The 25,553-nt window shown below is 60.1% G+C and overlaps 1 protein-coding gene across 1 annotated transcript in view; it reads right to left on the bottom strand.

Moving 5' to 3' along the window:
- UBA1 (ubiquitin like modifier activating enzyme 1) overlaps positions 1-25,553 on the bottom strand; it is a 115,220-nt gene that overhangs the window by 27,913 nt on the left and 61,754 nt on the right. The window contains exons 15-20 of the mRNA XM_090126664.1: positions 22,825-22,990; positions 16,737-16,933; positions 12,540-12,604; positions 8,487-8,682; positions 5,578-5,652; positions 3,313-3,502 (exon numbers count right to left, since the gene is read on the bottom strand). Coding sequence (XP_089982790.1) covers positions 3,313-3,502; positions 5,578-5,652; positions 8,487-8,682; positions 12,540-12,604; positions 16,737-16,933; positions 22,825-22,990 — 889 coding nt within the window. The remainder of the gene's footprint in view (positions 1-3,312; positions 3,503-5,577; positions 5,653-8,486; positions 8,683-12,539; positions 12,605-16,736; positions 16,934-22,824; positions 22,991-25,553) is intronic.

Genomic DNA, 25,553 nt, shown 5'->3' on the forward strand with positions numbered 1-25,553 from the left:
CTCCCTCTGATGACCCCTAAGCCCCCCAAATCCCCATCCCAATGACCTCAAATGCCCCCTAACGACCCCATAACCCCATTTCTGACCCCATAACCTCCCTAACGACCCCATAACCCCTTTTCTGACCCCATAACCCCTCTTCTGACCCCATAACCCCCCTATGACCCCATAACCCACCCCATAACCCCCCTGGTGACCCCATAACCCTCCCCATATCCCACCACAGCTCCCTCTGACGACCCCATAGGCCCCCAAATCCCCCTCTTATGACCCCATAACTCCCCTAACGACCCCATAACCCCATTTCTGACCCCATAACCCCCCCTAACGACCCCCTAACGACCCCATAACCCAACTTCTGACCCCATAACCCCTCTTCTGACCCCATAACACACCCCATAACCCCCCTGATGACCCCATATCCCTCCACAGCCCCCTCTTATGACCCCATAGCCTCTCAAATCCCCCTCTTTTGACCCCATAACCCCCCTAACAACCCCATAACCCCATTTCTGACCCCATAACCCCATTTCTGACCTCATAACCCCCCCTATGACCCCATAACCCACCCCATAACCCCCCTGATGACCCCATAACCCTCCACAGCCCCCTCTGACGACCCCATAGCCTCCAAAATCCCCCTCTAACGACCCCATAACCCCTCTATTGACCCCATAACCCCTCTTCTGACCCCATAACCCCACTTAGAACCCCATAAGCCACCCTATAGCCCCCCTGATGACCCCATAACTCCCCTGATGACCCCATATCCCACCACAGCTCCCTCTGATGACCCCATAGGCCCCCAAAGCCCCATCCCAATGACCTCAAATGCCCCCTAACGACCCCATAACCCCATTTCTGACCCCATAACCCCTCTTCTGACCCCATAACCCCATTTCTGACCCCATAACCCCCCCTAACGACCCCATAACCCCCACCCAGGGTGGCAGCAGCACTCTGCAGCTCCTGATCCGAGACGTGGATCCCCATCGGCCCCATTGCCGACCCCATAACCCCTATGACCCCATAACCCCATTTCTCACCCCATAACCCCTCTTCTGACCCCATAACCCCTCTTCTGACCCCATAACACACCCCATAACCCCCCTGATGACCCCATATCCCTCCATAGCCCCCTCTGATGACCCCATAGCCTCCGAAATCCCCCTCTTATGACCCCATAACCCCTCTTATGACCCCATAACCCCATTTCTGACCCCATAACCCCTCTTCTGACCCCATAACCCCCCCTATGACCCCATAACCCACCCCATAACCCCCCTGATGACCCCATAACCCTCCCCATATCCCACCACAGCTCCCTCTGACGACCCCATAGGCCCCCAAATCCCCCTCTTATGACCCCATAACCCCCCTAACGACCCCATAACCCCATTTCTGACCCCATAACCCCATTTCTGACCCCATAACCACCCCTAACGACCCCATAACCCAACTTCTGACCCCATAACCCCCCCTATGACCCCATAACCCACCCCATAACCCCCCTGATGACCCCATATCCCTCCACAGCCCCCTCTGATGACCACATAGCCTCCAAAATCCCCCTCTAACGACCCCATAACCCCTCTATTGACCCCATAACCCCTCTTCTGACCCCATAACCCCCCCTAAAACCCCATAACCCACCCCATAACCCCCCTGATGACCCCATAACTCCCCTGATGACCCCATATCCCACCACAGCTCCCTCTGACAACCCCATAACCCCCCTGATGACCCCTAAGCCCCCCAAATCCCCATCCCAATGACCTCAAATGCCCCCTAACGACCCCATAACCCCTCTTCTGACCCCATAACCCCCCTAACGACCCCATAACCCCTCTTCTGACCCCATAACCCCCCCTACAACCCCATAACCCACCCCATAACCCCCCTGATGACCCCATATCCCACCACAGCTCCCTCTGACGACCCCATAGGCCCCCAAATCCCCCTCTTATGACCCCATAACCCCCCTAACGACCCCGTAACCTCATTTCTGACCCCATAACCCCTTTTCTGACCCCATAACCCCCCCTAACGACCCCATAACCCCCACCCAGGGTGGCAGCAGCACTCTGCAGCTCCTGATCCGAGACGTGGATCCACATCGCCCCCATTGCCGACCCCATAACCCCTATGACCCCATAACCCCCCTAACGACCCCATAACCCCTCTTCTGACCCCATAACCCACCCCATAATCCCCCTGATGACCCCATATCCCTCCATAGCCCCCTCTGATGACCCCATAGCCTCCGAAATCCCCCTCTAATGACCCCATAACCCCATTTCTGACCCCATAACCCCTCTTCTGACCCCATAACCCCTCTTCTGACCCCATAACCCCCCTGCTGACCCCATAACCCTCCCCATATCCCACCACAGCTCCCTCTGACGACCCCAAAGGCCCCCAAATCCCCCTCTAATGACCCCATAACCCCATTTCTGACCCCATAACCCCATTTCTGACCCCATAACCCCATTTCTGACCCCATAACCCCCCCTATGACCCCATAACCCACCCTATAACCCCCCTGATGACCCCATAACCCTCCCCATATCCCACCACAGCTCCCTCTGACAACCCCATAGGCCCCCAAATCCCCCTCTTATGACCCCATAACCCCCCTAACGACCCCATAACCCCATTTCTGACCCCATAACCCCCCCTAACGACCCCATAACCCCTCTTCTGACCCCATAACCCCATTTCTGACCCCATAACCCCCCCTAACGACCCCATAACCCACCCCATAACCCCCCTGATGACCCCATATCCCTCCACAGCCCCCTCTGATGACCACATAGCCTCCAAAATCCCCCTCTAACGACCCCATAACCCCTCTATTGACCCCATAACCCCTCTTCTGACCCCATAAACCCACTTAGGACCCCATAAGCCACCCCACAGCCCCCCTGATGACCCCACAACTCCCCTGATGACCCCATATCCCACCACAGCTCCCTCTGACAACCCCAAAACCCCCCTGATGACCCCTAAGCCCCCCAAATCCCCATCCCAATGACCTCAAATGCCCCCTAACGACCCCATAACCCCTCTTCTGACCCCATAACCCCATTTCTGACCCCATAACCCCCCCTAACGACCCCATAACCCCCACCCAGGGTGGCAGCAGCACTCTGCAGCTCCTGATCCGAGACGTGGATCCCCATCGCCCCCATTGCCGACCCCATAACCCCTATGACCCCATAACCCCCCCTAACGACCCCATAACCCCATTTCTGACCCCATAACCCCTCTTCTGACCCCATAACCCCCCCCTAACGACCCCATAACCCCCACCCAGGGTGGCAGCAGCACTCTGCAGCTCCTGATCCGAGACGTGGATGCGGACGCCGGCTTTGGGGGCGAAGGGGGGGACGCGGACGTGGCGCAGGATTTCGGTGACGGCGCCTCGATCCCGAGAGCCTTCGATCCCATAACTCTGAGCAAACAGGTTGGCGGCAGCCATCACGTAGTCCAGGTGCAGGGGCTGCAACGGGGGTTGTGGGGTCACAAGGGGGGTTATGGGGTCGGCTGTGGGGTCACAGGGGGGGTTATGGGGTCATAGGGGGGGTTATGGGGTCAGAAGAGGGGCTATGGGGTCACAGGCTGGGTTATGGGGTCTTAGGGAGCCTTATGGGGTCTTAAGAGGGGTTATGGGGTCAGAAGAGGGGCTATGGGGTCAGAAGAGGGGTTATGGGGTCGTAGGGAGCCTTATGGGGTCATAAGAGGGGTTATGGGGTCAGAAGAGGGGCTATGGGGTCACAGGCTGGGTTATGGGGTCTTAGGGAGCCTTATGGGGTCATAAGAGGGGTTATGGGGCCATAAGAGGGGTTATGGGGTCATCAGGGGGGTTATGGGGTCAACTACGGGGTTATGGGGTGGGTTATGGGGTCATAAGAGGGGTTATGGGGTCACAGGCTGGGTTATGGGGTCGTAGGGAGCCTTATGGGGTCATAAGAGGGGTTATGGAGTAATCAGGGGGGTTATGGGGTCGGCTGTGGGGTCACAGGGGGGGTTATGGGGTCAGAAGAGGGGTGACGGGGTCATAGGGGGGGTTATGGGGTCATCAGGGGGGTTATGGGGTAAGCTATGGGGTTATGGGGTCAACTATGGGGTTATGGGGTGGGTTATGGGGTCATAAGAGGGGTTATGGGGTCACAGGCTGGGTTATGGGGTCGTAGGGAGCCTTATGGGGTCATAAGAGGGGTTATGGGGTCAGAAGGGGGTTACAGGGTTGTTAGGGGGGTTGTGGGGTCGTCTATGGGGTCACAAGGGGGGTTATGGGGTCGGCTGTGGGGTCACAGGGGGGGTTATGGGGTCATAGGCTGGGTTATGGGGTCATAGGGAGCCTTATGGGGTCTTAAGAGGGGTTATGGGGTCAGAAGAGGGGCTATGGGGTCAGAAGAGGGGTTATGGGGTCAACTATGGGGTTATGGGGTGGGTTATGGGGTCATAAGAGGGGTTATGGGGTCACAGGCTGGGTTATGGGGTTGTAGGGAGCCTTATGGGGTCATTAGAGGGGTTATGGGGTCATCAGGGGGGTTATGGGGTCGGGGGGCGTTATGGGGTCACCAGGGGGGTTATGGGGTCACCGATGGGGGTTATGGGGTCAGGATTGGGTTATGGGGTCGCCAATGGGGGTTATGGGGTCAGGGTTGGGTTATGGGGTCAGGGTTGGGTTATGGGGTCGCCAATGGGGGTTATGGGGTCAGGGTTGGGTTATGGGGTCGCCAATGGGGGTTATGGGGTTGTTGATGGGGGTTATGGGGTGAGGGGGGGGTTATGGGGTCACCCATGGGGGTTTTGGGGTCAGGGTTGGGTTATGGGGTCGCCAATGGGGGTTATGGGGTCAGGGTTGGGTTATGGGGTCACCCATGGGGGTTATGGGGTCAGGGTTGGGTTATGGGGTCGCCAATGGGGGTTATGGGGTTGTTGATGGGGGTTATGGGGTGAGGGGGGGGTTATGGGGTCACCCATGGGGGTTATGGGGTCAGGGGGGGTTATGGGGTCGCCAATGGGGGTTATGGGGTCAGGGTTGGGTTATGGGGTCACCCATGGGGGTTATGGGGTCAGGGTTGGGTTATGGGGTCGCCAATGGGGGTTATGGGGTCAGGGTTGGGTTATGGGGTCACCCATGGGGGTTATGGGGTCAGGGTTGGGTTATGGGGTCGCCAATGGGGGTTATGGCGTCAGGGTTGGGTTATGGGGTCAGGGGGGGTTATGGGGTCGCCAATGGGGGTTATGGGGTCAGGGTTGGGTTATGGGGTCAGGGGGGGTTATGGGGTCAGGGTTGGGTTATGGGGTCGCCAATGGGGGTTATGGGGTCAGGGTTGGGTTATGGGGTCGCCCATGGGGGTTATGGGGTCAGGGTTGGGTTATGGGGTCAGGGGGGGTTATGGGGTCGCCAATGGGGGTTATGGGGTCAGGGTTGGGTTATGGGGTCGCCAATGGGGGTTATGGGGTTGTTGATGGGGGTTATGGGGTCAGGGTTGGGGTATGGGGTCAGGGTTGGGTTATGGGGTCGCCAATGGGGGTTATGGGGTGCTGCAGGACCCCACTCACGTTCTCGGGGTCGAAGGTCAGCGGATGGGGGCAGCGCTTCGGCCCCGACCAGAACAACGTCCCCGAATTCGTCTTCTGCGGGGGTCAGGGGTCACGGGGTCAGGGGTCACAGGGTGCTCCAATACCCCCAGTTGCCCCATTGATCCCAATGACCCCATTGTCCCCATTGACCCCAATGTCCCTGTTGACCCCATTGACCCCAATGACCCCAATTGCCCCCAACGCCCCCATTGCCCCTGACCCCCCCATTGTCCCCATTGACCCCATTGCCCCCAACAGCCCCAATGCCCCCATTGACCCCAATGCCCCCATTGACCCCAATGCTCCCATTGACCCCAATGCCCCCATTGACCCCAATGCCCCTATTAACCCCAATGCCTCCATTGACCCCAACCCCCCCATTGACCCCAACCCCCCCATTGCCCCCAACAGCCCCAATGCCCCCATTGCCCCCATTGACCCCAATGCCCCCATTGCCCCCATTGACCCCAATGCCCCCATTGTCCCCATTGATCCCAATGCCCCCATTGTCCCCATTGACCCCAATGCCTCCATTGACCCCATTGACCTCAACGCCCCCATTGTCCACATTGATGCCAATGCCCCCATTGACCCCAATGCCCCCAACGCCCCCAACCTCCCCATTGTCCCCGTTGACCCCAATGCCCCCATTGACCCCAACACCCCCAACCCCCCGATTGCCCCCAACCCCCCGATTACCCCCGACCCCCCCATTACCCCCAACCCCCCCATTGCCCCCGACCCCCCTATTGCCCCCAACAGCCCCAATGCCCCCAACCCCCCCATTGTCCCCATTGACCGCAATGACCCCAATGACCCCAATGACCCCATTGACCCCAATGCCCCCATTGACCCCATTGCCCCCAACGGCCCCAACCCCCCCATTGTCCCCACTGACCCCAATGCCCCCATTGACCCCAATGCCCCCAATGACCCCAACACCCCCAACGCCCCGATTGCCCCCAACCCCCCATTGACCCCAACCCCCCCATTGTCCCCAACAGCCCCAATGCCCCTGTTGACCCCAAAGCCCCCATTGACCCCAATACCCTCAACCCCCCCACTGCCCCCAAGCCCATTGTCCCCATTGACCCCAATGCTCCCATTGACCCCAATGCCTCCATTGACCCCAACGCCCCGATTACCCCCAAGCCCCCAATTACCCCCGACCCCACTATTGCCCCCAACAGCCCCAATGCCCCCATTGACCCCAATGCCCCTATTAACCCCAATGTCCCCATTGACCCCAATGCCCCCATTGACCCCAACGCCCCCATTGACCCCAACACCCCCAATGCCCCGATTGCCCCCAACCCCCCGATTACCCCCAACCCCCCCATTACCCCTGACCCCCCCATTGCCCCCGACCCCCCTATTGCCCCCAACAGCCCCAATGTCCCCATTGACCCCAATGCTCCCATTGACCCCAATGCCCCAATTGACCCCAACATCCCCAACACCCCAATTGCCCCCAATGCCCCCATTGTCCCCATTGACCCCAATGCCCCCATTGTCCCCAATGCCCCCATTGTCCCCATTGACCCCAATGCCCCCATTGTCCCCATTGACCCCAATGTCCCCATTGACCCCAACCCCCCCATTGCCCCCAACAGCCCCATTGCCCCCATTGACCTCAACGCCCCCATTGTCCGCATTGATGCCAATGCCCCCGTTGACCCCAATGCCCCCAATGACCCCAACACCCCCAACGCCCCGATTACCCCCAACCCCCCCATTGCCCCCAACACCCCCATTGACCCCAATGCCCCCATTGACTCCAACACCCTCAACCCCCCCACTGCCCCCAAGCCCCCCATTGTCCCCATTGACCCCAATGCCCCCAATGACCCCAATGCCCCCAATGACCCCAATGTTCCCATTGACCCCAATGCCTCCATTGACCCCATTGTCCCCACTGACCCCAATGCCCCCATTGTCCCCATTGACCCCGATGTCCCCATTGACCGCATTGATCTCAATGCCCCCATTGACCCCAATGCCCCCATTGACCCCAATGCTCCCACTGACCCCAATGCCCCAAATGACCCCATTGACCCCAATGTCCCCATTGACCCCAATGTCCCCATTGACCCCAATGCCTCCATTGACCCCAATGTCCCCACTGACCCCAATGCCCCCAATGACCCCAATGCCCCCAATGACCCCAACACCCCCAACGTCCCAATTGCCCCCAATACCCCCATTGCCCCCATTGACCCCAATGCCCCCAACCCCCCCATTGCCCCCATTGACCCCAATGCCCCCATTGACCCCAACGCCCCCATTGACCCCAACGCCCCCAACGTCCCAATTGCCCCCAATGGCCCCATTGTCCCCATTGCCTCCATTGACCCCATTGACCCCAATGCCCCCATTGTCCCCACTGACCCCAATGCCTCCATTGACCCCAATGCCTCCATTGACCCCAATGTCCCCATTGACCACATTGCCCCCAACACCCCCAACCCCCCCATTGTCCCCATTGTCCCCAATGTCCCCATTGACCCCAACCCCCCCATTGCCCCCAACAGCCCCATTGCCCCCATTGACCCCAATGCCCCCAATGACCCCAAAGCCCCCATTGACCTCAATGCCCCCATTGACCCCACTGCCCCCAACGCCCCCAACCTCCCCATTGTCCCCATTGACCCCAATGCTCCCATTGACCCCAACACCCCCAAAGCCCCCATTGCCCCCAATGCTCCCATTGACCCCATTGCCCCCATTGACCTCAACGCCCCCATTGTCCGCATTGATGCCAATGCCCCCATTGACCCCAATGCCCCCATTGACCCCAACGCCCCCAACGCCCCGATTGCCCCCAACCCCCCGATTACCCCCAAACCCCCCATTGCCCCCGACCCCCCCACTGCCCCCGACCCCCCCACCTGCCCCGGCGGGAAGTTGTGCAGCAGCTGCCGGATGTTGTTGCAGTACTGCCGGTGCCAATGGCGACAGGCCCAGGCCACGCAGTCGGCCCAGCTGTGGGGTCGGTCGGAGCGCAGCGCCCTCTGCAGGGCTTCCAGCACCTCCAGCGGCTGCGTGCCGGGCAGGCGCAGGGCGCGATCCACAAAGCGGGGGTCCCTATGGGGGGGGGGGGTTGTTAATTGGGGGGGGGTCGTGTTAATTGAGGGGGTCCAGTTCATTGGGGGTCCCTATGGGGGGGGTAAGGGGGGTCGTGTTAATTGGGGGTCCCTATGGGGGGGGGGGGAGGTTAATTGGGGGGGGTCGTGTTAATTGGGGGGGGGGGTGTTAATTGGGGGTCCCTATGGGGGGAGGGGTGTTAATTGGGGGGGGGTCGTGTTAATTGGGGGGGGGGGGGTGTTAATTGGGGGTCCCTATGGGGGGAGGGGTGTTAATTGGGGGGGGGGTGTTAATTGGGGGTCCCTATGGGGGGAGGGTGTTAATTGGGGGGGGGGTCGTGTTAATTGGGGGGGGGGGGGGTGTTAATTGGGGGTCCCTATGGGGGGAGTAAGGGGAGTCCAGTTCATTGGGGGTCCCTATGGGGGGGGGGGTGTTAATTGGGGGGGGTCGTGTTAATTGGGGGGGGGGGGGTGTTAATTGGGGGTCCCTATGGGGGGAGTAAGGGGAGTCCAGTTCATTGGGGGTCCCTATGGGGGGGGGGGTGTTAATTGGGGGTCCCTATGGGGGGAGTAAGGGGAGTCCAGTTCATTGGGGGTCCCTATGGGGGGGGGGGGGTGTTAATTGGGGGGGGGTCGTGTTAATTGGGAGGTCCAGTTCATTGGGGGTCCCTATGGGGGGAGGGGTGTTAATTGGGGGGGGGGTCGTGTTAATTGAGGGGGTCCAGTTCATTGGGGGTCCCTATGGGGGGGGAGGGGGGTCGTGTTAATTGGGGGTCCCTATGGGGGGGGGGGGGCGTGTTAATTGGGGGGGGTCGTGTAAATTGGGGGGGGGGGGGTGTTAATTGGGGGTCCCTATGGGGGGAGTAAGGGGAGTCCAGTTCATTGGGGGTCCCTATGGGGGGGGGGAGGTTAATTGGGGGGGGTCGTGTTAATTGGGGGGGGGGGGTGTTAATTGGGGGGTCCAGTTCATTGGGGGTCCCTATGGGGGGGGGGGTGTTAATTGGGGGGGGGGGGGGTGTTAATTGGGGGTCCCTATGGGGGGAGTAAGGGGAGTCCAGTTCATTGGGGGTCCCTATGGGGGGGGAGGGGGGTCGTGTTAATTGGGGGTCCCTATGGGGGGGGGGGGCGTGTTAATTGGGGGGGGTCGTGTTAATTGGGGGGGGTCGTGTTAATTGGCGGGGGGGGGTGTTAATTGGGGGGTCCAGTTCATTGGGGGTCCCTATGGGGGGGGTAAGGGGGGTCCAGTTAATTGGGGGTCTCTGGGGGGGGGGGCCCAGTTCATTGGGGGTCCCTATGGGGGGGGGGGGGTGTTAATTGGGGGGGGTCGTGTTAATTGGGGGGGGGGGGGGGTGTTAATTGGGGGGTCCAGTTCATTGGGGGTCCCTATGGGGGGGGGGGTGTTAATTGGGGGGGGTCGTGTTAATTGAGGGGATCCAGTTAATTGGGGGTCCCTATGGGGGGGGAGGGGGGTCGTGTTAATTGGGGGTCCCTATGGGGGGGGGGGGCGTGTTAATTGGGGGGGGTCGTGTTAATTGGCGGGGGGGGGTGTTAATTGGGGGGTCCAGTTCATTGGGGGTCCCTATGGGGGGGGGGGGGGGCATGTTAATTGGGGGGGGGTCGTGTTAATTGAGGGGGTCCAGTTCATTGGGGGTCCCTATGGGGGGGGGGGCGTGTGTGTTAATTGGGGGGGGGGTCGTGTTAATTGGGGGGGGGGTGTGTTAATTGGGGGGTCCAGTTCATTGGGGGTCCCTATGGGGGGGGGGGGGCGTGTTAATTGGGGGGGGGTCGTGTTTATTGGGGGGGGGGGGTGTTAATTGGGGGGTCCAGTTCATTGGGGGTCCCAATGGGGGGGGTAAGAGGGGTCTAGTTAATTGGGGGTCCCTGGGGGGGGGGGGGTCCAGTTCATTGGGGGTCCCTATGGGGGGCGTGTGTGTTAATTGGGGGGGGTCGTGTTAATTGGGGGGGGGGGGTCGTGTTAATTGGGGGGGGTGTGTGTTAATTGGGGGGTCCAGTTCATTGGGGGTTCCTATGGGGGGGGGAGGGGGGTCGTGTTAATTGGGGGGGGGTCGTGTTAATTGGGGGGGGGTCATGTTAATTGGGGGGTCCAGTTCATTGGGGGTCCCTATGGGGGGGGGGCGTGTTAATTGGGGGGGGGGGGTGTTAATTGGGGGGGGGGGGTCGTGTTAATTGAGGGGGTCCTGTTCATTGGGGGTCCCTATGGGGGGGGGGGGTGTTAATTGGGGGGGGTCGTGTTAATTGGGGGGGGGGGGTGTTAATTGGGGGGGGTCGTGTTAATTGGGGGGGGGTCGTGTTAATTGAGGGGGTCCAGTTCATTGGGGGTCCCTATGGGGGGGTAAGGGGGGTCTACTTAATTGGGGGTCCCTGGGGGGGGGGGTCCAGTTAATTGGGGGTCCCTATGGGGGGGGGAGGGGGGTCGTGTTAATTGGGGGTCCCTATGGGGGGGGGGGTTGTTAATTGGGGGGGGGGTGTTAATTGGGGGGTCCAGTTCATTGGGGGTCCCAATGTGGGGGGTAAGAGGGGTCTAGTTAATTGGGGGTCCCTGGGGGGGGGGGTCCAGTTCATTGGGGGTCCCTATGGGGGGGGTGTGTGTTAATTGGGGGGTCCAGTTCATTGGGGGTTCCTATGGGGGGGGGAGGGGGGTCGTGTTAATTGGGGGGGGGGGGTCGTGTTAATTGGGGGGTCCAGTTCATTGGGGGTTCCTATGGGGGGGGGAGGGGGGTCGTGTTAATTGGGGGGGGGTCGTGTTAATTGGGGGGGGGTCATGTTAATTGGGGGGTCCAGTTCATTGGGGGTCCCTATGGGGGGGGGTCGTGTTAATTGGGGGGGGGGGTGTTAATTGGGGGGGGTCGTGTTAATTGGGGGGGGGTCGTGTTAATTGAGGGGGTCCAGTTCATTGGGGGTCCCTATGGGGGGGTAAGGGGGGTCCAGTTAATTGGGGGTCCCTGGGGGGGGGGGGTCCAGTTCATTGGGGGTCCCTATGGGGGGGGTGTGTGTTAATTGGGGGGGGTTGTGTTAATTGGGGGGGGTGTGTGTTAATTGGGGGGTCCAGTTCATTGGGGGTTCCTATGGGGGGGGGAGGGGGGTCGTGTTAATTGGGGGGGGGTCGTGTTAATTGGGGGGGGGTCATGTTAATTGGGGGGTCCAGTTCATTGGGGGTCCCTATGGGGGGGGGGCGTGTTAATTGGGGGGGGGGGGGGTGTTAATTGGGGGGGGGGGGTCGTGTTAATTGAGGGGGTCCAGTTCATTGGGGGTCCCTATGGGGGGGTTAAGGGGGGTCTACTTAATTGGGGGTCCCTGGGGGGGGGGTCCAGTTAATTGGGGGTCCCTATGGGGGGGGGAGGGGGGTCGTGTTAATTGGGGGTCCCTATGGGGGGGGGGGGCCGTGTTAATTGGGGGGGGGGGTGTTAATTGGGGGGGGGTCGTGTTAATTGAGGGGGTCCAGTTCATTGGGGGTCCCTATGGGGGGGGGGAAGGGGGGTCGTGTTAATTGGGGGGGTCCAGTTAACTGGGGGGGGTCGTGTTAATTGGGTCCAGTTAATAGGGGAGCCCTACGGGGGGGGGGGGGGGGGGGGTCGTGTAAATTGGGGGGGGTCCAGTTAATTGGGGGGGGGTGCATTAATGGGGGGGGGGGGGCACGGAGCTATTTGGGGGGGGAGGGAGATGGAATGGGGGGGGGGGGGGGGTCGCAGCGTGCGATGCAGGGCAGTGCAATGCAAAGCAATGGGGGGGTTTGGGGTTTGGGGTGGGGATTTGGGGTGGGGGGGTTGGGGTGGGGGGTTGGGGTGGGGGGTTTGGGGTGGGGGTCCCCCCCCCTGTGTCCCCCCCCCCCCCACGTACGCCAGGTACTGGTTGACGTTTTCTGCTGGCTGCTTGAAGAGCCCCTCGAATTCATCGCGTGCCCACTGTGGGGGGGGGACACGGCGACACGGTGACCCCACTGACCCCATTGACCCCAATGACCCCATTGTGCCCCATTGACCCTATTGACCCCATTGATCCTATTGAGCCCACTGTGCCCCATTGACCCCACTGACCCTATTGGCCCCAATGACCCCATTGACCCCATTGTGCCCCATTGACCCCACTGACCCCATTGACCCCACCAACCCTATTGACCCCATTGTGCCCCACTGACCCCATTGACCCCAATGACCCCACTGACCCCATGGTGCCCCATTGACCCCATTGACCCTATTGACCCCACTGACCCCACTGACCCCATTGACCCCACTGACCCCATGGTGCCCCATTGACCCCACTGACCCCATTGTGCCCCACTGACCCCATTGACCCCACCAACCCTATTGACCCCATTGTGCCCCACTGACCCCATTGACCCCAATGACCCCACTGACCCCATGGTGCCCCATTGACCCCATTGACCCTATTGACCCCACTGACCCTACTGACCCCATTGTGCCCCATTGATCCTATTGAGCCCACTGTGCCCCATTGACCCCACCGACCCTATTGACCCCATTGACCCCACTGACCCCATTGTGGCCCACTGACCCCACTGACCCTATTGACCCCACTGACCCCATTGTGCCCCACTGACCCCATCGACCCTATTGACCCCATTGTGCCCCATTGACCCCACTGACCCCATTATGCCCCATTGACCCCATTGTGCCCCATTGACCCCATTGTGCCCCCCTGACCCCAATGACCCCATTGATCCTATTGAGCCCACTGTGCCCCATTGACCCCACTGACCCTATTGACCCCATTGATCCCAATGACCCCATTGACCCCACTGACCCCATTGTGCCCCCCTGACCCCAATGACCCCATTGACCCCACTGACCCCATTGTGCCCCATTGACCCCATTGATCCCAATGACCCCATTGACCCCAATGACCCCATTGTGCCCCACTGACCTCACTGACCCTATTGACCCCACTGACCCCATTGTGCCCCATTGACCCCATTGTGCCCCATTGACCCCACTGAGCCCATCGACCCCATTGTGCCCCACTGACCCCACTGACCCTATTGACCCCATTGATCCTATTGAGCCCACTGTGCCCCACTGACCCCATGGTGCCCCACTGACCCCCCATATTCCCCCAAACCCCCCCAATGCCCCCAAACCACCCCAAATCCCCCCTCATTCCCACTCAATCCCCCCTCATACCCCCCCAAATCCCCCTCAATCCCCCCCATACACCCCAAATCCCCCCCCAAACCCCCCATATCCCCCCCAAACCCCCCTCTATCACCCCCATATCCCCCCAAATCCGCCCCCAAACCCCTCCATATCCCCCCAAATCCCCCCCATACCCCCCCAAACCCCCCCCAAATCCCCCACAACCCCCCCCATACCCTCCCAAACTCCCCCAAGTCCCCCTCATACCCCCCTAAACCCCCCCAAATCCCCCACATATCCCCCCCCAACCCCCCCCAAATCCCCCCCAAACCCCCCTCAACCCTCCCCATACCCCCCCAAATCCCCCTCAATCTCCCCCAAACCCCCCTAAATCCCCCCCTAATCCCCCCATACACCCCTAAATCCCCCCCATATCCCCCCAAATCCCCCATACCCCCCCAAACCCCCCCAAATCCCCCCTCAATCCCCCCCATATCCCCCCAAACTCCCCCAAATCCCCCCCATATCCCCTCAAATCGCCCCCATACACCCCAAATCCCCCCCAAACCCCCCATATCCCCCCCATACATACCCAAATCCCCCCCATATCCCCCCCAAATCCCCCTCAATCCCCCCCATATCCCCTCAAATCGCCCCCATACACCCCAAATCCCCCCCCAAACCCCCCCCATACATCCCCAAATCCCCTCCATATCCACCCCAAATCCCCCTCAATCCCCCCCCATATCCCCCCAAATCCCCCTCATACCCCCTCAATCCCCCCAAATCCCCCTCAATCCCCCCCAAATCCCCCCAAATCCCCCTCAATCCACCCCAAACTCCCCCAAACCCCCCTCAATCCCCCCCATACACCCCAAATCCCCCCCATATCCCCCTCAATCCCCACCATACACCCCCAAATCCCCCTCATATCCCCCCTTAACCCCCCCATACCCCCCAAACTCCCCCAAATCTCCCTCATACCCCCCCAAACTCCCCCAAATCCCCCCCATATCCCCCCAAATCCCCCCTCAATCCCCCCCAAATCCCCCTCAATCGCCCCCAAATCCCCCCCATACACCCCAAATCCCCCCTCAAACCCCCCATATCCCCCCAAACTCCCCTCTATCACCCCCAAACCCCCCTCTATCAACCCCATATCCCCCGAAATCCGCCCCCAAACCCCTCCATATCCCCCCAAATCCCCCCCATATCCCCCTCAATCCCCCCCATACCCCCCCAAATCCCCCCCATATCCCCCCAAATCCCCCTCATACCCCCCCAAACTCCCCCAAATCCCCCCCATATCCCCCAAATCCCCCCATATCCCCCTCATATCCCCCCAAACCCCTCCATATCCCCCCAAATCCCCCTCATACCCCCCTAAACCCCCCCAAATCCCCCACATATCCCCCCCCCAGACCCCCCCAAATGCCACCCAAATACCCCTCAATCCCCCCCATATACCCCTCAATCCCCCCAAACCCCCCCAAATCCCCCCCATATCCCCCCAAATCCCCCCCATACACCCCAAATCCTCCCCCAAACCCCCCATATCCCCCCCATACATCCCCAAATCCCCCTCAATCCCCCCCAACCCCCACCCAAACCCCCCATATCCCCCCCATATCCCCCCAAATCCCCCTCAATCCCCCCCATATGCCCCCAAACTCCCCCAAATCCCCCCCAAACCCCTCCCAAATCCCCCTCAATCCCCCCCATATCCCCTCAAATCGCCCCCATACACCCCAAATCCCCCCCCAAACCCCCCATATCCCCCCCATACATCCCCAAATCCCCCTCGATCCCCCCCAAACCCCCCCAAATCCCCCCCAAACCCCCCCAACCCCCCCATACCCCCCTAAACTCCCCCAAATCCCCCTCATACCCCCCCAAACTCCCCCATATCCCCCCCATATCCCCCGAAACCCCTCCATATCCCCCCATATCCCAGCAAATCCCCCTCAATCCCCCCCAAACCCCCCCCATATCCCCCCTTACCCCCCCAACCCCCCCCAAATCCCCCCCATATCCCCCGAAACCCCTCCATATCCCCCCATATCCCCCCAAATCCCCCATACCCCCCCAAACCCCCCCTCAATCCCCCCCATATCCCCCCCAAACCCCCCCCAAATCCCCCTCAACCCCCCCCATACCCTCCCAAACTCCCCCAAATCCCCCTCATACCCCCCAAATCCCCCCCATACACCCCAAATCCCCCCTCAAACCCCCCATATCCCCCCCAAACCCCCCTCTATCACCCCCATACCCCCCCAAATCCCCCCATATCCCCCCAAACTCCCCCTCAATACCCCCCATACACCCCAAATCCCCCCCAAATCCCACTCAATCCCCCCCATACACCCCCAAATCCCCCCATATCCCCCCAAATCCCCCCCATACACCCCAAATCCCCCCCCAACCCCCCATATCCCCCCAAATCCCCCTCAATCCCCCCCAAACCCCCCATATCCCCCCAAATCCCCCCCCATACATCCCCAAACCCCCCCAAATCCCCCCAAATCCCCCTCAATCCCCCCCCATATCCCCCCAAATCCCCCTTAATCCCCCCCCATATCCCCCCAAACCCCCCTCAATCCCCCCCATACACCCCAAATCCCCCCCATATCCCCCCAAATCCCCCATACCCCCCCAAACCCCCCCTCAATCCCCCCAAATCCCCCCCCATATCCCCCCAAACCCCCCTCAATCCCCCCCATACACCCCAAATCCCCCCCATATCCCCCCAAATCCCCCATACCCCCCCAAACCCCCCCTCAATCCCCCCAAATCCCCCCCATATCCCCCCAAACCCCCCTCTATCAACCCCATATCCCCCGAAATCCGCCCCCAAACCCCTCCATATCCCCCCAAATCCCCCCTTACCCCCCCAAACCCCCTCCATATCCCCCCAAATCCCCCCCATACCCCCCCCCCCCCCAACCTGCAGGGTGTGCTCGATGGCGTTGGGGAAGTTTTTGAGGGTGCAGATGGGGATGGCTTTTTCGGGGGGGTCCTGGCTGGAGCTGTAGGATTCGCTGAGGAAGGGGACGACCACCTGAACGTTGCCCTTCGTCCCCAACGTCCCCGATTCCAACAGGGGCTTCCGGTAATAAACGCACCGCCGGTCCATATACAGCCCTATAGGGGGAAGTTGTGGGGCTGGGGTTTATGGGGTGCCATAGAGGGGGACCTAAGATGCCCTATAAGGGTCTAAGGGGAAGAAATGTCCCCCCCCCAAGCCAAGAAACTGAGAAAATTGGGGACCCCCACCCAAAAAACAGAAAAAATTGGGGACCCCCCACCCCAAAATGGGGCAGGCAGTGCTGGTCCATATAAAGCCCTATAGGGGGAAGTTGTGGGGCTGGGGTTTATGGGGTGCCATAGAGGGGGACCTAAGATGCCCTATAAGGGTCTAAGGGGAAGAAATGTCCCCCCCCCAAGCCAAGAAACTGAGAAAATTGGGGACCCCCCCCTCAAAAAACAGAGAAAATTGGGGACCCCCACCCCAAAATGGGGCACTCAGAGCTGGTCCATATAAAACCCTATAGGGGAAGTTGTGGGGTTGGGGTTTATGGGGTGCCATATAGGGGAACCTAAGATGCCCTATAAGGGTCTAAGGGGAAGAAATGTCCCCCCCCCCCAGCCCTGAAATGGAAAATTGGGGACCCCCACCCCAAAATGAGGCACGCAGTGCTGGTCCATATAAAACCCTATAGGGGAAGTTGTGGGGCTGGGGTTTATGGGGTGCCATATAGGGGGACCTAAGATGCCCTATAAGGGTCTAAGGGGAAGAAATGTCCCCCCCCCAAGCCCTGAAATGGAAAATTGGGGACCACCACCCCAAAACGGGGCAGCAGTGCTGGTCCATATACAGCCCTATAAGGGAAATGATGGGGTTGGGATTTATGGGGTGCCATATAGGGGGACCTAAGATGCCCTATAAGGCTCTAAGGGGAAGAAATGTCCCCCCCCCCAGCCCTGAAATGGAAAATTGGGGACCACCACCCCAAAATGGGGCAGGCAGTGTTGGTCCATATAAAACCCTATAGGGGAAATGATGGGGTTGGGATTTATGGGGTGCCATATAGGGGGACCTAAGATGCCCTATAAGGGGCTTAAGGGGAAGAAATGTCCCCCCCCCAGCCCTGAAATGGAAAATTGGGGACCCCCACCCCAAAACAGGGCACTCAGAGCTGGTCCATATAAAACTCTATAGGGGAAGTTGTGGGGTTGGGATTTATGGGGTGCCATATAGGGGGACCTAAGATGCCCTATAAGGTTCTAAGGGGAAGAAATGTCCCCACCCCAAGCCAAGAAACTGAGAACATTGGGGACCCCCCCCCAAAAAACGAAGAAAATTGGGGACCCCCACCCCAAAATGGGACAGGCAGTGCTGTCCATATACAGCCCTATAGGGGAAGTTGTGGGGCTGGGGTTTATGGGGTGCCATATAGGGGGACCTAAGATGCCCTATAAGGGGCTTAAGGGGAAGAAATGTCCCCCCCCCAAGCCAAGAAACTGAGAACATTGGGGACCCCCCCTCAAAAAACAGAGAAAATTGGGGACCCCCCACCCCAAAATGGGGCACTCAGAGCTGGTCCATATAAAACCCTATAAGGGAAATGATGGGGCTGGGGTTTATGGGGTGCCATAGAGGGGGACCTAAGATGCCCTATAAGGTTCTAAGGGGAAGAAATGTCCCCCCCCAAGCCAAGAAACTGAGAACATTGGGGACCCCCACCCCAAAATGGGGCAGGCAGTGCTGGTCCATATAAAACCCTATAGGGGGAAGTTGTGGGGCTGGGGTTTATGGGGTGCCATATAGGGGAACCTAAGATGCCCTATAAGGGGTCTAAGAGGAAGAAATGTCCCCCCCCCAAGCCAAGAAACTGAGAACATTGGGGACCCCCCCTCAAAAAACAGAGAAAATTGGGGACCCCCACCCCAAAATGGGGCACGCAGTGTTGGTCCATATAAAACCCTATAGGGGAAGTTGTGGGGCTGGGGTTTATGGGGTGCCATATAGGGGAACCTAAGATGCCCTATAAGGGTCTAAGGGGAAGAAATGTCCCCCCCCCCCCAAAAAAAAGCAGAGAAAAATGGGGGACCCCCACCCCAAAATGGGGCAGGCAGTGCTGGTCCATATAAAACCCTATAAGGGAAATGATGGGGTTGGGATTTATGGGGTGCCATATAGGGGGACCTAAGATGCCCTATAAGGCTCTAAGGGGAAGAAATGTCCCCCCCCCAAGCCAAGAAACTGAGAACATTGGGGACCCCCCCTCAAAAAACAGAGAAAATTGGGGACCCCCCACCCCAAAATGGGGCAGGCAGTGCTGGTCCATATAAAACCCTATAGGGGAAGTTGTGGGGCTGGGGTTTATGGGGTGCCATATAGGGTGCCCCTATGGCCCTATAGGGGTCCTTAAAGAATGGGACACCCCCCCCCCCCACCCCAAAATGGGGGGGTTTATTGGGGGGCTGGGATTTTTGGGGTGCCCTATAGGGGGTTCTTGGAAGGGGGGGGTTATGGGGGGGCTGCCCCAAACTGCCCCATAATGCCTCAGTCCCACCCCATAGCACCCCATAACCCCCTCATTCCACCCCATAGCACCCGAATCCCACCCCATAGCACCCCATACAGCCCCAATCCCACTCCATAACCCCATAATTCCACCCCATAACCCCCCAGTCCCACCCCATATCACCCCAAAACGCCCCATTCCCACCCCATAACCCCCCATTCCCACCCCATACCACCCACTCCCACCCCATATGACCCCATAACCCCCACCCCCACCCCACAACCCCCCCAACCCCCCAATCCCACCCCATACCGCCCCATTCTCACTCCATATCACCCCATAACCCCCCCTTCCCACCCCATAACCCCCCATAACCCCCCAATCTCACCCCATAACCCCCATCCCCACCCCATATCACCCCAAAACCCCCCATTCTCACCCCATATCACCCCATAACCCCCCATTCCCACCCCATAACCCCCCAAACTCACCCCATACCGCCCCATTCCCACCCCATACCGCCCCATAACCCCCCATTCCCACCCCATACCGCCCCACTCCCACCCCATATGACCCCATAACCCCCCAATCTCACTCCATACCGCCCCATTCCCACCCCATAACCCCCCATAACCCCCCATTCCCACCCCATAACCCCCCAATCTCACCCCATAACCTCCCAATCTCACCCCATAACCCCCATTCCCACCCCATACCGCCCCACCCCCACCCCATATCACCCCATCACCCGCACCCCACAGCCCCCCACGCCTCCCCCCCAGCCCTTACTGGCATCCACCTTGTCCAAGGCGTTGGCCACCCCGTCCTCCCACCCCATATGACCCCATAACCCCCCATTCCCACCCCATAACCCCCCAAACTCACCCCATACCGCTCCATTCCCACCCCATACCACCCCACTCCCACCCCATATCACCCCATAACCCCCCATTCCCACCCCATACCACGCCATTCCCACCCCATATGACCCCATAACCCCCCATTCCCACCCCATACCACGCCATTCCCACCCCATAACCCCCCATGACCCCCCAGTCTCACCCCATACCGCCCCATTCCCACCCCATACTGCCCCACCCCCACCCCATATCACCCCATAACCCCCCATAGCCCCGCAATCTAACCCATAACCCCCCAATCTCACCCCCTACCACCCCATTCCCACCCCATACCGCCCCACCCCCACCCCATATGACCCCATAACCCCCCGTTTCCACCCCATAACGCCCCACTACCACCCCATATGACCCCATAACCCCCCATTCCCACCCCATACCACGCCATTCCCACCCCATATCACCCCATAACCCCCCATTCCCACCCCATTACCTCCCAATCTCACCCCATACCGCCCCATTCCCACCCCATATGACCCCATAACCCCCCAATCTCACCCCATATCACCCCATCACCCCCACCCCACAGCCCCCCACGCCCCCCCCCCAGCCCTTACTGGCATCCACGTTGTCCAAGGCGTTGGCCACCCCGTCCTCCCACCCCATATGACCCCATAACCCCCCATTCCCACCCCATAACCCCCAAATCTCACCCCATGCCACCCCACTCCCAAAGCATATCACCCCATAACCCCCCATAACCCACCAATCTCACCCCATAACCCCCCATTCCCACCCCATAACCCCCCACAACCCCCCAATCTCACCCCATATCACCCCATAACCCCCCATTCCCACCCCATAAGCCCCATCCCCACCCCATATCACCCCATAACCCCTATTCCCACCCCATAACCCCCCAATCTCACCCCATAACCCCCCATCCCCACCCCATATCACCCCAAAACCCCCCATTCCCACCCCATAACCCCCCATAGCCCCCCATTCCCACCCCATAACCTCTCAATCTCACCCCATAACCCCCCTTCCCACCCCATAGCCCCCCATAACCCCCCAATCTCACCCCATATCACCCCATAACCCCCCATCCCCACCCCAAAACCCCCCACTCCCACCTCATATCCCCCCACTCCCACCCCATATGACCCCATAACCCCCCAATCTCACCCCATAACCCCCCATTCCCACCCCATAACCCCCAAATCTCACCCCATACCGCCCCACTCCCACCCCATATCACCCCATAACCCCCCATTCCCACCCCATAACCCCCCGATCTCACCCCATTCCCACCCCATAACCCCCATTCCCACCCCATACCGCCCCACCCCCACCCCATATCACCCCCTCACCCCCACCCCACAGCCCCCCACGCCCCCCCCCCAGCCCTTACTGGCATCCACGTTGTCCAAGGCGTTGGCCACCCCGTTCTCCCACCCCATATGACCCCATAACCCCCCATTCCCACCGCATAACCCCCAGATCTCACCCCATACTGCCCCATAACCCCCCAATCTCACCCCATACCACCCCATTCCCACCCCATATCACCCCATAACCCCCCCTTCCCACCCCATAACCCCCCATAACCCCCCAATTTCACCTCATAACCCCCCAATCTCACCCCATAACCCCCCATTCCCACCCCATACCGCCCCATAACCCCCCATTCCCACCCCATAACCCCCCATAACCCCCCAATCTCACCCCATACCACCCCATTCCCACCCCATAACCCCCCAATCTCACCCCATACCGCCCCATACCGCCCCATAACCCCCCATTCCCACCCCATACCGCCCCACTCCCACCCCATATCACCCCATAACCCCCCATTCCCACCCCATAACCCCCCAATCTCACCCCATACCGCCCCATTCCCACCCCGTATCACCCCATACCACCCCATTCCCACCCCATATGACCCCATAACCCCCCATTCCCACCCCATACCACGCCATTCCCACCCCATAACCCCCCATGACCCCCCAGTCTCACCCCATACCGCCCCATTCCCACCCCATACTGCCCCACCCCCACCCCATATCACCCCATAACCCCCCATAGCCCCGCAATCTAACCCATAACCCCCCAATCTCACCCCCTACCACCCCATTCCCACCCCATACCGCCCCACCCCCACCCCATATGACCCCATAACCCCCCGTTTCCACCCCATAACGCCCCACTACCACCCCATATGACCCCATAACCCCCCATTCCCACCCCATACCACGCCATTCCCACCCCATAACCCCCCATGACCCCCCATTCCCACCCCATAACCCCCCAAACTCACCCCATACCACCCCATTCCCACCCCATATCACCCCATAACCCCCCATTCCCACCCCATTACCTCCCAATCTCACCCCATACCGCCCCATTCCCACCCCATATCACCCCATAACCCCCCATTCCCACCCCATTACCTCCCAATCTCACCCCATACCACCCCATTCCCACCCCATATCACCCCATAACCCCCCATTCCCACCCCATTACCTCCCAATCTCACCCCATACCGCCCCATTCCCACCCCATATCACCCCATAACCCCCCAATCTCACCCCATACCACCCCATTCCCACCCCACAGCCCCCCACGCCCCCCCCCCAGCCCATACTGGCATCCACGTTGTCCAAGGCGTTGGCCACCCCGTCCAGCCCCTCGAAGAACTCGTCGTCGTAAACCCGCTCAGTTTCGGGCCCCACTCTGTCGGGGCGGCTCTGCACCCGCAGCTCCGGGTTCATCTCCTGCACGGCCGCCGCTGCCCGCTCTGCCTTCAGCTTCTGTGCCAGGGGAACGGGGCTGTCAGCCCTACGGGGCTCTGGGACCCCATGGAGCAGCATCCCGGACAGCCCGACCCCATAGAGGAGCATCTCTGACAGCCTGACCCCATAGAGCAGCCCTATGACCCCATGGAGCAGCATCCCGGACAGCCTGACCCCATAGAGGAGCCCTGTGACCCCACAGAGCAGCATGCCATACAGCCCGACCCCATAGAGCAGCATCCCGTACAGCCTGACCCCATAGAGCAGCCCTGAGACCCCATAGAGCAGCATCCCATACAGCCTGACCCCATAGAGGAGCCCTGTGACCCCATAGAGCAGCATCCCGGACAGCCTGACCCCATAGAGCAGCCCTGTGACCCCATAGAGCAGCATCCCATACAGCCTGACCCCATAGAGCAGCATCCCATAGAGCCTGACCCCATAGAGCAGCATCCCCGACAGCCTGACCCCATAAGGCAGCCCTGCGACCCCATAGAGCAGCATCCCGGACAGCCTGACCCCATAGAGCAGCCCTGTGACCCCATAGAGCATGATCTCGTACGGCCTGACCCCATAGAGCAGCATCCCATACAGCCTAACCCCATAGAGCAGCATCCCGTACAGCCTGACTCCATAGAGCAGCATCCCCTACAGCCCGACCCCATAGAGCAGCCCTGTGACCCCATAGAGCAGCATCCCGTACAGCCTGACTCCATAAAGCAGCCCTATGACCCCATAGAGCAGCATCCCGTACAGCCTGACTCCATAGAGCAGCATCCCGAACAGCCCGACCCCATAGAGGAGCCCTGAGATCCCATAGAGCAGCATCCCATACAGCCTGACCCCATAGAGGAGCCTCGTGACCCCATAGAGCATCATCCTGTACAGCCTGACCCCATAGAGCAGCATCCCATACAGCCGGACCCCATAGAGCATCATGCCTGACAGCCTGACCCCATAGAGCAGCCCTAAGACCCCATAGAGCAGCATCCCGTAAAGCCTGACCCCATAGAGCAGCATCTCATACGGCCTGACCCCATAGAGCAGCCCTGTGACCCCATAGAGCATCATGCCTGACATCCTGACCCCATAGAGCAGCATCCCGAACAGCCTGACCCCATAGAGCAGCATCCCATACAGCCTGACCCCATAGAGCAGCATCCCGAACAGCCTGACCCCATGGAGCAGCATCCCGAACAGCCTGACCCCATAGAGCAGCATCCCGAACAGCCTGACCCCATGGAGCAGCATCCCATACAGCCTGACCCCATAGAGCAGCATCCCGAACAGCCTGACCCCATAGAGCAGCATCCCGAACAGCCTGACCCCATAGAGCAGCATCCCGAACAGCCTGACCCCATAGAGCAGCATCCCATACAGCCCGACCCCATAGAGCAGCATCCCATACAGCCCGACCCCATAGAGCAGCCCTGAGATCCCAAAGAGCATCATCCCATACAGCCTGACCCCATAGAGCGGCATCCCGAACAGCCTGACCCCATAGAGCAGCCCTTTGACCCCACAGAGCATCATCCCATACAGCCTGACCCCATAGAGCATCATCCCATAGAGCCTGACCCCATAGAGCAGCATCCCCGACAGCCTGACCCCATAAGGCAGCCCTGCGACCCCATAGAGCATCAACTCTGACAGCCTGACCCCATAGAGGAGCCCTGAGATCCCACAGAGCATCATGCCATACAGCCGGACCCCATAGAGCAGCATCCCGTACAGCCTGACCCCATAAAGCAGCCCTGAGACCCCGTAGAGCATCATCCCATACAGCCTGACCCCATAGAGCAGCATCCCGTACAGCCCGACCCCATAAAGCAGCCCTATGACCCCATAGAGCAGCATCCCATACAGCCTGACCCCATAGAGGAGCATCTCTGACAGCCTGACCCCATAAAGCAGCCCTGTGACCACATAGAGCAGCATCCCGGACAGCCTGACCCCATAGAGCATCATGCCTGACATCCTGACCCCATAGAGGAGCATCTCTGACAGCCTGACCCCATAGAGCAGCCCTGAGATCCCACAGAGCAGCATCCCGTACAGCCCGACCCCATAGAGGAGCCCTGTGACCCCATAGAGCAGCATCCCATACAGCCTGACTCCATAGAGCAGCATCCCATACAGCCTGACTCCATAAAGCAGCCCTATGACCCCATAGAGCAGCATCCCATACAGCCTGACCCCATAGAGCAGCATCCCGTACAGCCTGACCCCATAGAGCATCATGCCTGACAGCCTGACCCCATAGAGCAGCATCCCGAACAGCCCGACCCCATAGAGGAGCCCTGAGATCCCACAGAGCATCATCCCATACAGCCTGACCCCATAGAGCAGCCCTGTGACCCCATAGGGCATCATGCCTGACAGCCTGACCCCATAGAGGAGCCCTCTGACCCCATAGAGCAGCATCCCGTAAAGCCTGACCCCATAGAGCATCATCTCATACGGCCTGACCCCATAGAGCAGCCCTGTGACCCCATAGAGCAGCATCCCGTACAGCCCGACCCCATAGAGGAGCCCTATGACCCCATAGAGCAGCATCCCATACAGCCTGACCCCATAGAGG

Source organism: Phasianus colchicus, chromosome 29, assembly GCF_987193195.1.
Source record: "Phasianus colchicus chromosome 29, bPhaCol1.hap1.1, whole genome shotgun sequence".
NCBI classification, from domain to species: domain Eukaryota; kingdom Metazoa; phylum Chordata; class Aves; order Galliformes; family Phasianidae; genus Phasianus; species Phasianus colchicus.